General features: G+C 43.6%; 1 protein-coding gene across 1 annotated transcript in view; it reads right to left on the bottom strand.

The window, feature by feature from the left end:
* Positions 1–14,457, bottom strand: part of HTRA1 (HtrA serine peptidase 1) — a 35,206-nt gene that overhangs the window by 17,148 nt on the left and 3,601 nt on the right. Inside the window, exons 2-3 of the mRNA XM_059821113.1 lie at positions 1,172–1,271; positions 639–843 (exon numbers count right to left, since the gene is read on the bottom strand). Coding sequence (XP_059677096.1) covers positions 639–843; positions 1,172–1,271 — 305 coding nt within the window. The remainder of the gene's footprint in view (positions 1–638; positions 844–1,171; positions 1,272–14,457) is intronic.

The raw sequence follows: 14,457 nt of genomic DNA, 5'->3' as shown, positions 1-14,457 counted from the left end.
TGGTGTGATAGCTTTTCTGCTGTTGCCGGAGGCAGAAAAATGCTGACAGCCGTACGTTGGATATGGAGGAAGACTATGGATGGGAAGTTGCATTCCCGTTTGTTCAGAAAACCACTTGCAGTGTCAGAGCATCCTTCCAATCTGGTTTTAATTTGCATGTTCAAGATGCTTCCTAAGACATTTTCCATTTTAATATCTACATCAGTGTGGTACAGCCCTTCAGAGGGATAAACGCGCCTTCTAAAAGCAATTTGTGACTTCAGTATAGGCACACAAGAAAGACTAATACGTCCCTCTACCCACCACAAAGGAACAACCCCCATTTCTTCTCAGAGGGAGAGAGTTACGTTAGCCAACGTGTGTGTAAACCAGCCAGTAAACGATGCTGTGGTTTATTTTGAAGATGCATACAAAAGTGCGACGTACTTGCTTGCGCTACGCTGAGAGGTGGTAAAATTAACCACTACCAACCACAGGCTTGCCTTTTAAAAATGTGTACCCCCCTAGCTCAAAGACTCTCTATAACTCAGATCACTAAACTACTAGCCTTTCCTTCAACCATGAAAATTAGCAACAGCTTTCGGAAAGAAGGATACTAAATTAAGAGGAATAAAACGTGTCTTGCTTTAATGACTCACCTGAGCATCTATTTTAATTAGTGCAATGTCAGCTTTTTCATCAACATCTTTAATTTTAGCTTCATACGTTTCACCGTTCTTCAGTTCTACCTTCACCCGGTTTTTGTTGGTGACGACATGGGCGTTTGTCACTATCAGTCCATCTTCTGAGACGATGAACCCTGAACCACTGGCAACAGGTATCTCCCTCTTCGAATAAGGAAGTCTGGAAGACATGGGAAATAAATATTTATTGCTGCAAAAAGTTGAAAGATCACAAATCATTTGAAATAATACACAGCCAAAAAGAGTTTGGTGGTTTTAATGCTTTAAGATATCTGCTGTTACTTACTATCATTAAAAAGATAATGCACATGCATTAGTTTAACCCTTTCTTTTTTGCTGGTACTCTTAAATTATCTTTAATTCTGAAGCATGACAACTATTTATCATCTCAAAAACCTCTTTGCTATTATATAGCATCAATCAACATTTCTGGCACACTGGCAGCTGTTTTCAAGAATACAAAAATCAAAACTGGGCATCTTGTTTACTTGCGAAATAATTCAATGTGAACCACAGCAGGAGCTATCTTCTCCACCACATCTGCAATAAAATTGTATTTGTGCCGCAGGCTATTAGGATGTTCTTGGCCTGAAATAGAAACAGAAAACATGTCATGAGTTCTTCAAGTGACAGGAGAAGGGTCATTGCAAAACACCTGCATTAAAAAAAGCTCCAAGTGGGTATCTTTCCCCTCCTTAAAGTCATCTGCAGCATAACCCTTGCCCCCAGATTCCCCTTCTGCCTCTGTGCACAGAAGAGGCACCGTGCTCTACCATTAGGACAAACGGATCCAGGAAACCTTCTTGTTTCAAGCACACGTAATTGAGCCACGGGGCAGCAGATCTGCGGCTCCAAGCGTGGCTGCAGCCGCAGCCCGGTTCAGCACGCCCCACTGCTGGCGGCTCCCGGGGACGAGGCACTGGAGGAGAGCGGGGTTGAGTCCGTCTCCGCACTGCCCCGCTCTTCCTTTGTGAAAGGGATTTTGTACTCGGATGCCTCCGTTTCTGCTCTCACCTCTTTTCTGGACGGTCTATTTAGCTTGTAAGGTCTTCTCAGATTAAACAAACGGGCTCTGTTCCTCTGCCAAAATACGCCTGCTTAGTGGTTTTTGAAGTCTCATACCGCTGCATTTGTAAAATGCTGGGCACAACAAGGTCCTAACCCCAGCGTAAGCCTACAGCAACTGCTGTGAAAGTTCACCCACACAACTTGAACCACCAGTCTCTGCCCAGCACCTAAACGTGGATGCACATTACATATGCTCTACACAACATACGCGAAGGCATCCTTTCCACTGCAACCACCTGTGGTCCATCAACTCCACAGAGGAGCGGATCCCACGTACTTTGGAGTTACTGAACCACCCTCAAGGCTATAAAATAGATAGGCGCGCACAGAAAACAATGGGACCAAACAATGGGACCGCAAAGCTCTGCATTCCTGGGCAGTGCTGTAACACAAAAGCTCATGGTCACTGAGTATTCAAGAGAGGTCACTGGGATTTTCAAAAGCAACTGGATACCAAACTCCTATTGTGGCCACCAGAAAACCTGTCTGCACCATCAGATGCCTGAAAATCTCTGGAAAAAAACCCACAATTCTGACACAGCTTCCCCTTCTCAAGTAGTTCAGGGACAAAAGTGTTGGTTTTTTTTTTTAAATTGGGAGCAACTAAGCAATTGGAACACCCCAAAGAGTTATTTTGTATTTCCCTGGAGGCAAGAAACACCCTTTGTTTTCATTAGTCTTCCCATTTTATCTGATACATCCATCTCGTGTTACAAAGGCACAAGCCAAACCTGCAATTGACTTTCAGATGAGACTGTGCTGTGCTGCTCCCATCCATCCTTGCCATTTGGCTTCTAAATCCATCCAGAGATTAATGCAGTAAGCAGCTTGCGGATGCTGTAAGTGCTTGTGACGTGTAACAGGGCGATTTATTTGCAGAACTGTAGAAGGAGACACAGGACTATCCTATAAAATCATCCCAATACCAATTCCTGAATGACCGTCATTATCTGAAAACCAGACTGGAAAACTATGCAAATTTTTAAGTACATACTGGAGGCAAAAACTCACAGCAGGAGATTCAGAGGAATGATTTGGCAGCAAAACATTGCTGCTTTTAACGCTAACCAGATACTGACTTGATTCAGGGGTGAACAACGGGTTTCAGGTGACTTACCAATGCCAACTAGCATACACTGCCCTCGTGAGAGGGGGGAATGCTCAACCCAAACACTATCCAATCACTCAAGAACATGTTTTTTCCCATTTATTCGCTGTGAAGCATCTCGAGGGCTTTTAAATGCAATCAATCATGAACAGCCGCCACAGCAGTAACCACATAATCCGCTATGCAGTTTCACATCACAGTTCAGAGACGTTAATCTGCTTTATGAAGCAGGAACGTTCATCAGGAAACTTGTGTCCTCAACCTGCTGTTTTCCACAAAAGCATTCTGTGCTTTGTCTGACTTACGCGTAAGCTGTTATCCTTGGATTTTTATGCCAGAAAGGCATAAGGGCTTGCTGACTGACGAACATCAATTTACAGAAGGATTTACGTTCTCTTCTTTAGAAATATCCAGTACCAAATGAACCACGTCATCGCCATAAAGCTGGCAACTATAATGGGAGAGTTTTGGAAAACGGGTAGGAGAATAAGAACTGCTGTTTGGAAGTATTCACTCACATTAAATAGCAGCTTTGACAGATTATCAGATTGGATTTACGTGATGTTGGGATAAAACGTCACAGGGCACCGCTGTATCCATCAATATGCTTTTTGAGCACTGTTTATAAAACGATTTCATCCCAGTTACAATGCTGCAGACATCCAAAGGTCACAGCCTGCCCTTGAAAAAGAAAGCTCCCACGGATGAGGGAGCTGCACGGGAAACACACAGCTTTTTTTACGCCTTCCATCTTTTTGCATTTAGCTAATCAAGAAGAGAACGGATGCCTAAGCTGTACATGGTGAGACTACTAATACTTCACCTCAGAGCTGCCTTCGCTTTGAGTCGGAGGCTACGAATGCCAAGATTTCGGAAGCGACAGTATTTTGTTGCCTATAATCCGCCTCCTCGCGCAGTCCCAAACTAAGCTGCACAGTTAAAAGGTCAAAATTCCATAGTCTGAAAAAGTTAGATAATAAATACTGATTCATGGCATACTGACCTAAAAAGCTTACAACAGCTTGCCACGCCTGCCTATTGCTTATGTATTAGGAATTCTTGCATTGTGTAACACCGTTTTGCAACAGCTCTTGAACAACTGCCCACTTAAATGGAAAACATACCTTTTTAAAGCAAATAAAAGCCAAAGTACCATTCAGATGAATTCATTGATGAAAAAATTCCTATCGACTGGTCTCTACCATCATGCGACGACATAAAATCTGAAGGCTGTAGTAAAAGTATTAATACGTGGAAAATCTCTTCTATCGCCGAGAAAAAGTATCATGGGGGGAAAAAAATGAGACCAACACGGACACGTGTGCACACATACCATTTTCCCATTACTTAAATACTCAATGCTCACCACAGCTAGTTGCTCTTTGGAATTACTGAGCAACGCAGGTGAGAGCTAAGAGGTGCACTTATCTTTCCTATAAGCAACCACCACACCACCATGGAAAATTTTATCTTATTTAATCACCAGTAGGCACAGGCTACTATGTGGAAGCCTAAATCGCCATAAAAACGCCAATAACAGAAACCTAATATGAGCAGATGCTCATTCCTCAACCGTCATACGGTAGTTTCCAGCCATCACCAGCCACTGTCGAAGACAGAAGTGAAATTCAGAACTTCTTACGAGATACTTTCCTCTTCTTTCTAACACACACATTTTTCCAGCTGTACTGATAGCTCAGGGTTTTAGTAGAAAATACACTTTGAGGAGTGGAACGGGTATCATGCAACATCCTCCAAGTTTTCAGGTTTACAGAGCTGAAGACTGTAGTGGTTTAGTGGACTGTGCTTGACTATTAAGCAACAGAAAAAGTATATATAATAGCTTTAAGTTTCGATTGATGATATGGTTTTGACTATTTAATCCCCCCTGCCTGTGTATTCTGGTACATACATCTAACCACGTCCATCCTGACTTACAGGTACCCTATGAGCAGGTGGGTAGCTCTTTAATTCCATACTTAAATTGGTCCCCAAAATGTAGATTTCTCTGTTAAAAACTGCTTCTTTGGTATAACCAGTGTTGAATTCAGGAGAATGAAGTTACCCCAATTTTCTGGTCTTTTTCTTTGTTTCTTTAAAACACAGCCTTCTGGAGTTGTGTTCCTAGTAGAGTCTTTTCACTATTTTTTTTTGGTCTGTTTTGTGTTTGGGGTTGGGTTTTTGGTTTTTTTAAAACATTGAAAGGTAGGCTTGAATAAAGCTCTAATTCCTAAATACCTTCAGGCTTTATGTTCAGATCTTTGCAGACTGTCCCTCTTTCTATTTATATGCTGTGATTATTTGTGTTTTGTAATGTTTTTATTGAACTATTGCACAATGCCCTAAGTGCCCATAAGCATGGTTAAGAAACCTTTATTAATGACCTTATGAAGATGATTGTTGTGAATTCAGTTAATGATCAAAAACTGAGTTGAAAAAACATAAATAGGTTACAGCATGAAAAATTCCTAAGGCAACTAATTCTTCAAGGACTTCAAAGATGTCCTGGCTGTCAGCCCTCAAATGAAAAGGAAAATCTCTACCAACAGACATTAATAGGGCTAATATCAGTAAACAAGCTGCTAGGAGGCAAGACAGAATACCAAGCCATGGAAAAAAAGCACACCCGGCTGTAAACAACTGAAATAATTTGGTTTCAGAAAGATGAGCCAAAAATCATATTAAGATCTAGGTTCTGATTAGGTCATTATTCACAGTGGCATTGATGCTTTAATGCTTACATCTCATACATGCTGCTTTAGTAATATTTTGAGCTAAACTGAGAGGGTGCTTTGGAGATAGACATCTCATAGAAGTAGCCTCTCCCCTTCAGCTGTGAAAACTGTCTCTGCTGTTCTGGAAGGTCTTCTCTCAGCGTAGGTCCACCTCTCATGAGAGCAGCTCTTCACATAAAGCTTTAGGCACATGATAGTCAGAAATTACCTTTTTCCCATCCAGCTTTCATGTGTTTTCCCCCTTTCAGACCAGGGGGTTCTGCTCTCATCCATTAGGACCAGCTCAGCTCGCTGCCCATCATCTTCTGCATCCGCTGCAGCTAGCCTGGCTAAGGCATCCCCAACACTCCCATGTCTCCTTTCCACTGTCTGAAGTTAGAACCAAGACAATTATCTCATTCCATGGGACTTTTTATCCTAGATACAGGGAGAGGAAAAAAAGGCACACCCCAGCAAACACCAGCAAGTCTCTCCCTCCCACCCTCACTTGATGTGGCCACACCAGATAGCCTCATGTCCCAAGGCAAAAAGCTCAGAGTTAGTCTGGAATTAAGCCTTCAATTTCTTTAAAAACAGCAAGAAACCTTCATTCCCATTAAGATTAAAAAAACCTCGTAACTTCCCATGAAACAGTAATCATCCAAGACAGCTGCAACTACCAGTATTTGTAATTTTATAACTGTTAAAGAGGACGCTCATAGGCAAATTGCAGGGAGGGTGGAGCAGTGGAACACAGTCTCCAGGTTCATCATTAAAAATTCTTCGTGTTGGAAAAGTGCAATGCCCCAAATTAAAGTATCCTTTGGGTTTGCTTCATGCTTGCACCTGAGCAGCGGCACGCTCAGCCGGGAGGGCTGTTTCGCCCCTGCCCCGCTCTTCAGACCCAGTGTCATCATCTCAAGTGGGGGGGTCCGGGGTCTGCTAACATCAGGGTGGTGCCTGCAGAAGAAAATGGGGCTTGCATCCAAGGATCTACAGTTAATCTATCTTTTCCCATTAACTCCACAATGATCATAAGTGATTCTATGAAATCCTTGCCCGGTAACACAGAGTATGAGCGGAGACACCGCAACCTGCTGAAGCTTATGGGCTAACGAAATGCATTAAGGCACCCAGGTTGCTGAAAATAGATGATTACTTCCTCCTGTACTCGCTGCTTGCTTGACGTTATATTCAGATACACAATCGCAGGTACATCCGTAATTAGGGCCTGAAAGAACAGCTTGGGTTTGGGTTTCTCTGCAGAACAAAGCCAGAAGGGCTCAAGCACTCACGAAACCTCTGGGCTGGCAGAATCGGTGACTACTAACACAAGCCACAAGACTGTAAAGTTGTACTTGGAGAACTTCCACCCTCCCAAATAAAACTCCAACGCTGGCGTTTGTACAAACTCCCGTTGGTGTCATATAGGAAAACGTTAAACCTCTGACGCTACTATGGAAACAAAAATTCCAGCAAATGTGCTTAGCTCACACTGAAAATGGTGGTATCAGCAAGCTCCGCTGGAGAGACGCATGGAAAAAGTGATGTATGGGAATCTGCTGCCACCCTTTTTTTGTCAATTACATAAAACTGCAAGCCTAAATATTCCACTTCCTATTCAAGGATAAATTGTGTAATACCCCAAAAAGGGATATTACGCAATGAAACCACTAAGAGAATAAGAAACAACATTCTACGTATCATAGATGATTTGCTTAACTTTCAGATCAATGGAGGGAATTTTGGGCGGTCTAAACCACGGCACCTTGCTAATAAACTTACTCTTACATCAGTTATTTTTTCCCCTGTATAATCACAGATTTCTGAGAATAAAATCTGTATTACTGCGACGTCCCTAAAAGCAAAAATATTTTCATAGTGCTAAATAATGGAGACATTTCAAGCATTTTGTTCTTCCAAACTGCACAAATCTTGTATTCACTTAAAATATTTCCCGCAGCAAGAACCACTGCGAGATTAAAGTAAGGATTTAAAGTAAAATTGCTTTTTGGCACGAATGCAAACTTGCAAAGGGAAAAATAAGTCCATTTTCATCATCATAATATTTAGATGATCAATTCTTTCTTGGCAACCTTTAACAGGGGCTCTGTCACGTGCACCAGAGATCTTGCAAGTAACAAAAAAATTCGTATTTTCCCTGCTAATCCAAAAGCCTGAAACCATTTATTTTAATCACCAATTTTAAACAAACCAAAAAAAAAAGCTGCCAAGCTAAACAAAACAGGGAATCTATACAAAGTTTGCAGAACAAAACAGCTCTCAAATTAATGATAACGCAAACCAGTTTTCAGACCGGCGTGTGGTCGCCCATATAACATAGCGCTTTTGAGTACAAAAATGAAGGGGAATAAATCACACGTTTTAATTGATATTCTCAAGAACAAAAGCTGACTTTCCCGATTTTCAGGGAAAAGGGTGTGAAAGAGTAGAGAAATCCCACCAAGCAGCTGCTGGTGGTGCAGAGGCTGCTGCGATGCACTGGATAGCTCGGTCTCTGCGTGCATCCTATTCCCGCTACCGGCCCCAAATTAACGCCCACCCTGATCAGAGTTTAAGAGGGTAAGTTATGGAAAATGCAAAAGTATGAATAAGTAAAAGCAGATATCGGTAACACGTGAATGACCAGGCTACAAGACGAGAATGACACATAGAGAGCTCTTCTGCACTTATAAAACAAGATTATTAATTCGTAAAGCACAGAGTCTTCAAAGAACTTTGGTCCAGCCTCTTCGTATGAAACAGACCTCTTTGGCCTTCGGTCCCAACATACTTCAAGATTTTCTTGCCACCGAAAGCGGTCAATGGGCAGTGTCCTTGGGCAACGTGCCTACAGCCTTCTTGTAGGAAGTTCCTATATAACTTCAGATATAAAACTTAAAATTTTAGCCAAACAGGAACTGCTCCTACCACTTGTCTACAAGGCAGAATAAGCAGTAAGTGAATCAGATACAGAGTGTCTTCTGTTGCAACTCAACTACTGAATTGCTAGATAGACGTCAAACGCTTGGCACGTTGTGCAGAAGGAGGAACGCCAAGGACGCGTGCATCTCGGTCTAAGCTGTGTTACTCAGTCTCCATGCAACTTGTGAAAAGTAATTTGAACCCCCAGTGTCAGGTTTAACTTTAAAATGGGCATAACCCCTATTTTATCTCACGGGAATAGTCTCAGGCTTTAACAACCCTCGCAAAACCTTACAGGGAGAAAATATGTACATAAAAAACTCCCAGAAATGCCAGAAATTCTTCTATAACCCAAGTGCACTGGCTGCCCCTGCAAAAAGTCGGTCTCACAATTATCGTAGCAGTGAGCAAAAGCAATATGCTTTCAAGCTGATGAGGCTGTAAAGCAATTTGGTGTTAGCAGGGAGGGCAGGCACCCAGAGCGGAGCGACAGCTCCATCTAACACAACAGGAAACTGCGATTCCTTCTGTAAACACCAGCGGTGAGGTGGGAGGAAACCCAACTTCTGCACAAACAGCCAGGCTGGAGCCCCGGGCCGGAGGAACGCAGCCCTGCGAGGAGGAACACGCTGTTCCCCGAGCAGCATTGCCATATTAATACAATGCCGAGCCCGGGCTCATCGGAGGAGATGACAAATTAATTGCAAGTCAGCAGCCCGCTGACAAAGATGCATGGCTCCGGGTGGCCACGCCAGCAGCGCTCCCCGCGCTCGCGATGCCCTGCACGGGTGCGCCGGTCTGTCCGGGGGGGATGAGGGGGGAAGGCAGGGTGCAGGCAGATGCTCAGCCGCACGCAAAAAACGGTGCAGAGCGATTCAGGACAAGGGCAAAGAGTGCTGAGCTCGAAAACATCATTAACGGTAGTCCTGTCTGAACTGGAAACATTCAGAAATGTAAGTCAGGTAGTTATGGAAAAGAGTCTGCCTGATTTCCTGCAGACAGATGAAAAGAATATTTCAGTCACCAGGTTAAAGCAGACGTGATAGTCTCTTCTCTGCAAAGTCTGAAAACGTAACAGATGAGTCAGGAATAATTTCTCCTCTCCTTTTTCCAGCCCTGCTCGGTTTACATCCCTTCCAGCTCGGGTCATCACCCTGCTTTACCTCCCAGCTCCACGCGTCGCAGGCAGAGAACCAGCAAAACATCCCCAAACTGCCTATTAGGTAACAACGACGTGGTAATTCCTGTATCCTATGTGTAACCAACAGCTGTCTGATCTTGAAAATTCCTCTTAACGTTATAAAACCATTAAGGTCTCATTTTAAGTATGTGAGAAACTCACGCACGGCATCTTTAGAAGAAATCCCTGCTTAAGAGAGACTTAGTTTCAACTTCCAGGAACCCTGGTATGAAGACAAGAGGGAATAAACACAAGTTCTTTTTTTCATGCTTTTTAAACATTTTTTTCTCTAACAAGAAACCTAAAAAAAGCCTCTTAAGATGCAAGCCTAAAAAAAGCCTCCCAAGATGCTGCTTCTCTGCAGCTGGAGAAGGCATTGATTTCACTACTTGGCTGTGGCAGGACTCATAGTACAGTGACACAGAGGTGAGACACAGAAGGACCAAATCTATAGAAGAAACCTCAAAACAGTAATAAAACACACACCCCTCCAACTCTGGGGCTTCAGAATTGTGCAATATAGTTAAGCTGGATTTATGTATTGTAAAAGCCACAATATCTATACCTTGAACAAATCCCGCAGCCTCTGGCAGTTATTTTCCACACCCGTCTTCAGAATCACTCTAAGACCATCCAGATTTGGCTTAGCGTGGACATCAGAAATCAATGGGTGTTTGGGAAATGAAACTGGATCAACGCAGACGGTATCTCTGCCATCCTACGGCACTGCCACTGGTGAGACAGCCACCGTCACACAGCGCCCTGCTCCGCTGCACGTACCGTTTCTCCCCAAAGGTTAAAAGAAGAGCAGGTTTCTATTTCACTCTCTCGGATATGCATATTTTTACGATATTTAGAGTTCTAATTATTATATCCACTGCTCCCCTATCAACCTTATCTATTTACATAGTGGCTTTTTTTAGCTGCACATCTATTCTGCTTTATTTTATGGATCATCTGAATATTTTTCGTAGCTTATTTTTAAGTGGTTTCTGCTTGCCCACTTTTACTGTTGGAACACAAAAGAAAACAAGGGTTGGCCAAGCTTTACCTTTAGAGATAGAGGTCTACATACAGATCGCTGAAAGAGAATGGGCAGACATGCCGAACAGTGCGTATGTCGTCCTGGAAAAAGGAATGAATCATCTCTTTACCACCACAAATGTTAAGTATGAGATTCCTGGGGGGTTGTGTTTATTTTGGGGGTGGGATGGTGGGAGGCGAGAGAGCTGTTTGGGTTTCTCTTCCTTACTCCTGCTCGGTCCACCCACTTCTTTCCTTCTCCAAAATGACTTTCTGCCGATGCAGATTGACAGATCATCGATGCTGTTTGCAGAATGAAGCCAAAACTGCAGTCTGCAAGTTTAAGAAATAGAGTAATGGAAAAGAAAAGTAATGGAAAATGGAGCGGCAATGCTGGCAAGGGGCAGAAAAACGAGCAGGGACTCACACAACCTCAGTTCGCTCTCAGCTCTGCTACTGGCGTACCGGCTGACCTTGAGCAAAGCTCTTTATCTTTTATTCCCCTGCCCTAGATTCGCTATCTGTAAAATGGGGTAATGACATTGGCCTCTGGAAAAACGTTGTGAGCTTCTCCTAATGCTCTGCTACATAAACTATTTCAAATTTTAGACCATTGGATAACTTCTATGCATGGTTACTGGATTTAATGTGCATTATTTTATCTGTCAGTTGTTTGTCAGGAAAAATACAGGCAAATCCAATTGCTATCAGAAACAAGAAGTGGTTTTTTAATTTGATGAGCTCCATCTCATCAATACTTCTGGTAACAAGCCTGTAAAACTGGATATATTCGCTGCATATCTGTCTCTCCCATCTCACCAAAAAGGCAGCTTTACAGGAGGAGGGAAATGTAAAGACTGAGAAACCCTCATAGAATTTGATGGGAAAAAATGACGGACACAAGAACAAGGTCTGGTTAACTAGTAACACAGAAAATTTCAACGGCGTGCCTATAGCACAGCTCTGCCGTGACACTCAGCCCAGGCCCAGCACCGGTGCCGCTAACACGCCGCTGCTCGCGCCGACAGGACCAGCTACCCTCCCGGCGCCAGCCTGCAGAGTTAGCGTGCAGTAAAAGCACAGGCTAATGGATCTACTCACACGTTACAGACAGCTATGTATTTTTTTGCAGCGCGTGTGCACACGTATGCACACATTTTTGTCTCCAGAAACAAGCTGCTGGCAGAGCACTCGCAACGAATTGCACAACCCAGCTGGCTTCCAGCCTTGTGCTTCGTCTTATCAGTGCACCAGGGTATCTGATATTAACCCAGAAATTCAAGAGCTATTTGTCTGGCTGCCGAATTCATCTCCAGTCACTAAAACATGGTAGCCGAGATCTTCTCAATTCACTATACTTTAAAATAAAATAACTAGTCACCTGTGTCCTATCTGACAAGTTTAAGATATTAGAAGTCTCCTGTTGCCTACAGATATGAGGTCAACATCATCAGTTAGTATAAGATCAATGCATTATTTTATAGCCCTTTGATACAGGGGAGTTGAAACTTATTTTTTAGTTATATTCTTCCCTCTGAGGCAGGCGAGCCGATTTGGGAATCACAATGACCTGTCTCCAGAAGGCAAAATAAAGTCTCTTTTTTTTTTTTTCCCTAAGTCCAGAACACAGCCAAAATAATACTAGATATTCACTTGGGCTCAGTTACAAACGCTGTGGGACTTGCCAAGCCCAGCCAGGGATCCCAGAGGCCCCAGCAGTTTATGGGAGTGAGGAATGACTTTATTGACAACAAAAGTTAAGTTCCACAGTACCCCAGTTTCTATTTCTAACGTTGCTTTCTTTCACTCCAAGCACACGTAAATTCACATTTGAAAAATATTTTCCAGCTTCTCCTATTTCTTGGACGGCAGAGTCTTTCCTTTAACTGCTCAGGAGACGCTGTCTCCATCACATCCAAACTCTACTTACTAAGGCTCCTGCTGCTTACTCATGGCTTTAAGTATTCCTGTCCAGTCCACAGGTACCTTTAAATTTCAAAGCCCAGAAGATGAAAGGATTGAATCTTTCCTTGTTCCAAATCTGTATTTACCAACTTGACTGTGTGAAGTCTAGAGACTACAGAATTACTGCCGGCTCCCCAGGAAGGAAATCTAGATGTGGAGAGGGGAAAAGGTGAGCTTCTTCAGACAAACCACTTCTTACAGTTCCCTCCTCTCAGAGCTGAATACTTGGCTTTGGAAAAGCTTTTTAATCCCGCACTTGGGAATTGGTTCTCTTCTGGAAATATGTTGCTATTTATTTCCATTGCCTTCAGCTGCCTCTTCCCTCCCTCCCTCCTTCCCCTTCTCCTGCTGCTGCAAGAGAGACTGAGGAAAATCAGAAGATAATGACTTTCAGACCACCCAAGCACAGCAACTGAGGGAGACGAAGGCAGCTAAATAATTAACAGCACCGGAGCACTCGTTTGCACATCCAGTTCCTTAGCACCCGGTCCTCCCAGGCCATTTTTAATGGACTCGACACGTGCCAAGCGATCTGCGAAACTCTCCCAACGTTTCTTCAGCACACTAACCGTGACGTGCCTGTTATTATCTTTCGGAAAACAGCTGAAAGCCGAGTTCGTAACAACAACATCAACCCTCCTCTCCATAAATATCTGGCTTAGCTCCTGACCTGCCCAGATTTCTCAGCTGAGTTTCTCGTCCTGCCCCGATTGTTCATTCCTGCAAGGCTCAGCACCGCCAGCCCATCAGCCCTCTCCCTTCCCCAGGCAAAGGGCTTCAGGCAGGTCCATCCACTGCTCTTTCCCACCCTCTGCTGCTCAGATCTCATTCTTATGCCTTTTTTAAAGGACTCGATTAATGACAAATGGTTTATTGACCGCAGAGGTCCTTTTCTTCTGCCAGATAAGTACACAGAGTCACTTGGATGCAATTTCGCCTGGTGCGTTTCAAAATACAAAGTCAGCCACTTTGCAAGAAACCGAGTTTGAGTGATGGATTTTTTTCTTGCTCCCCCATCTCTGGAACTATGAAATAATAATGGGATGGAGAGAAAGAGTGAAGCCTGTATCTGTTAGTGAGACACCTTTCTAGAGCTGAGGGTTACCCCTAACCTCACCTCTGCCTTTCCCCAAAGCAAGCAGTAATGACCTGCTTAACCTAAACCAGAAGAGCTCACATCAAACTCCAGATACGACATCACGGCGCGAGCACGCCTGTGACGGAGAGGTCTGAACCACCTGTGACCGATGTTCGAGTGCTGAGGGCTGCTGAGGTTACTGGGATACCGCATCAGACATAGTAAGCCTAATAAAAATACAAAACCCTAAAAATCCGGTTCAAAAAGGGGCAGAGGAAAGGTAGGAACTGAGAGCAACTACGAGTAACTTTCTTCTTCTTACTCTGGTTAAAGGTGAAAGGACAACTCCAGGTTAGTTTGTGTTTTACAGTGTGAAGAGCACAACTTGGAGAGAAGGGCACGCTGTCCTAAAACGCCTGCCAGCACCTGCCGGGAGAAGCAAGGAGGGGAAGGAAGACTGGTTTAAATTGTGTGTTGAACATCCCGAGCCTTCTTCCCTTGGTCAGCAGGAGGGATTTAAGAGCACCAAAAACATATTTGCAGAAGAAAAAGAAAACATCCTCCCGGCACCTTGAACCTCATCACAAGAATATTGAGGTCTCGTCGCACCAACCTCACTCCCGAGCGTGGGATGGTCTTTACACAGTCGTGGTTTCTGCTCAGAGAACATTCACCTCCTTTCCGCGCCTTTGTATTTTCATCGGTACTGACCC

This window comes from Gavia stellata, chromosome 9 (assembly GCF_030936135.1).
Source record: "Gavia stellata isolate bGavSte3 chromosome 9, bGavSte3.hap2, whole genome shotgun sequence".
Taxonomy (NCBI): Eukaryota; Metazoa; Chordata; class Aves; order Gaviiformes; family Gaviidae; genus Gavia; species Gavia stellata.
The sequence above is the reverse complement of the archived record's forward strand: the minus strand, read 5'-3'. Positions and strand labels throughout refer to the sequence as shown.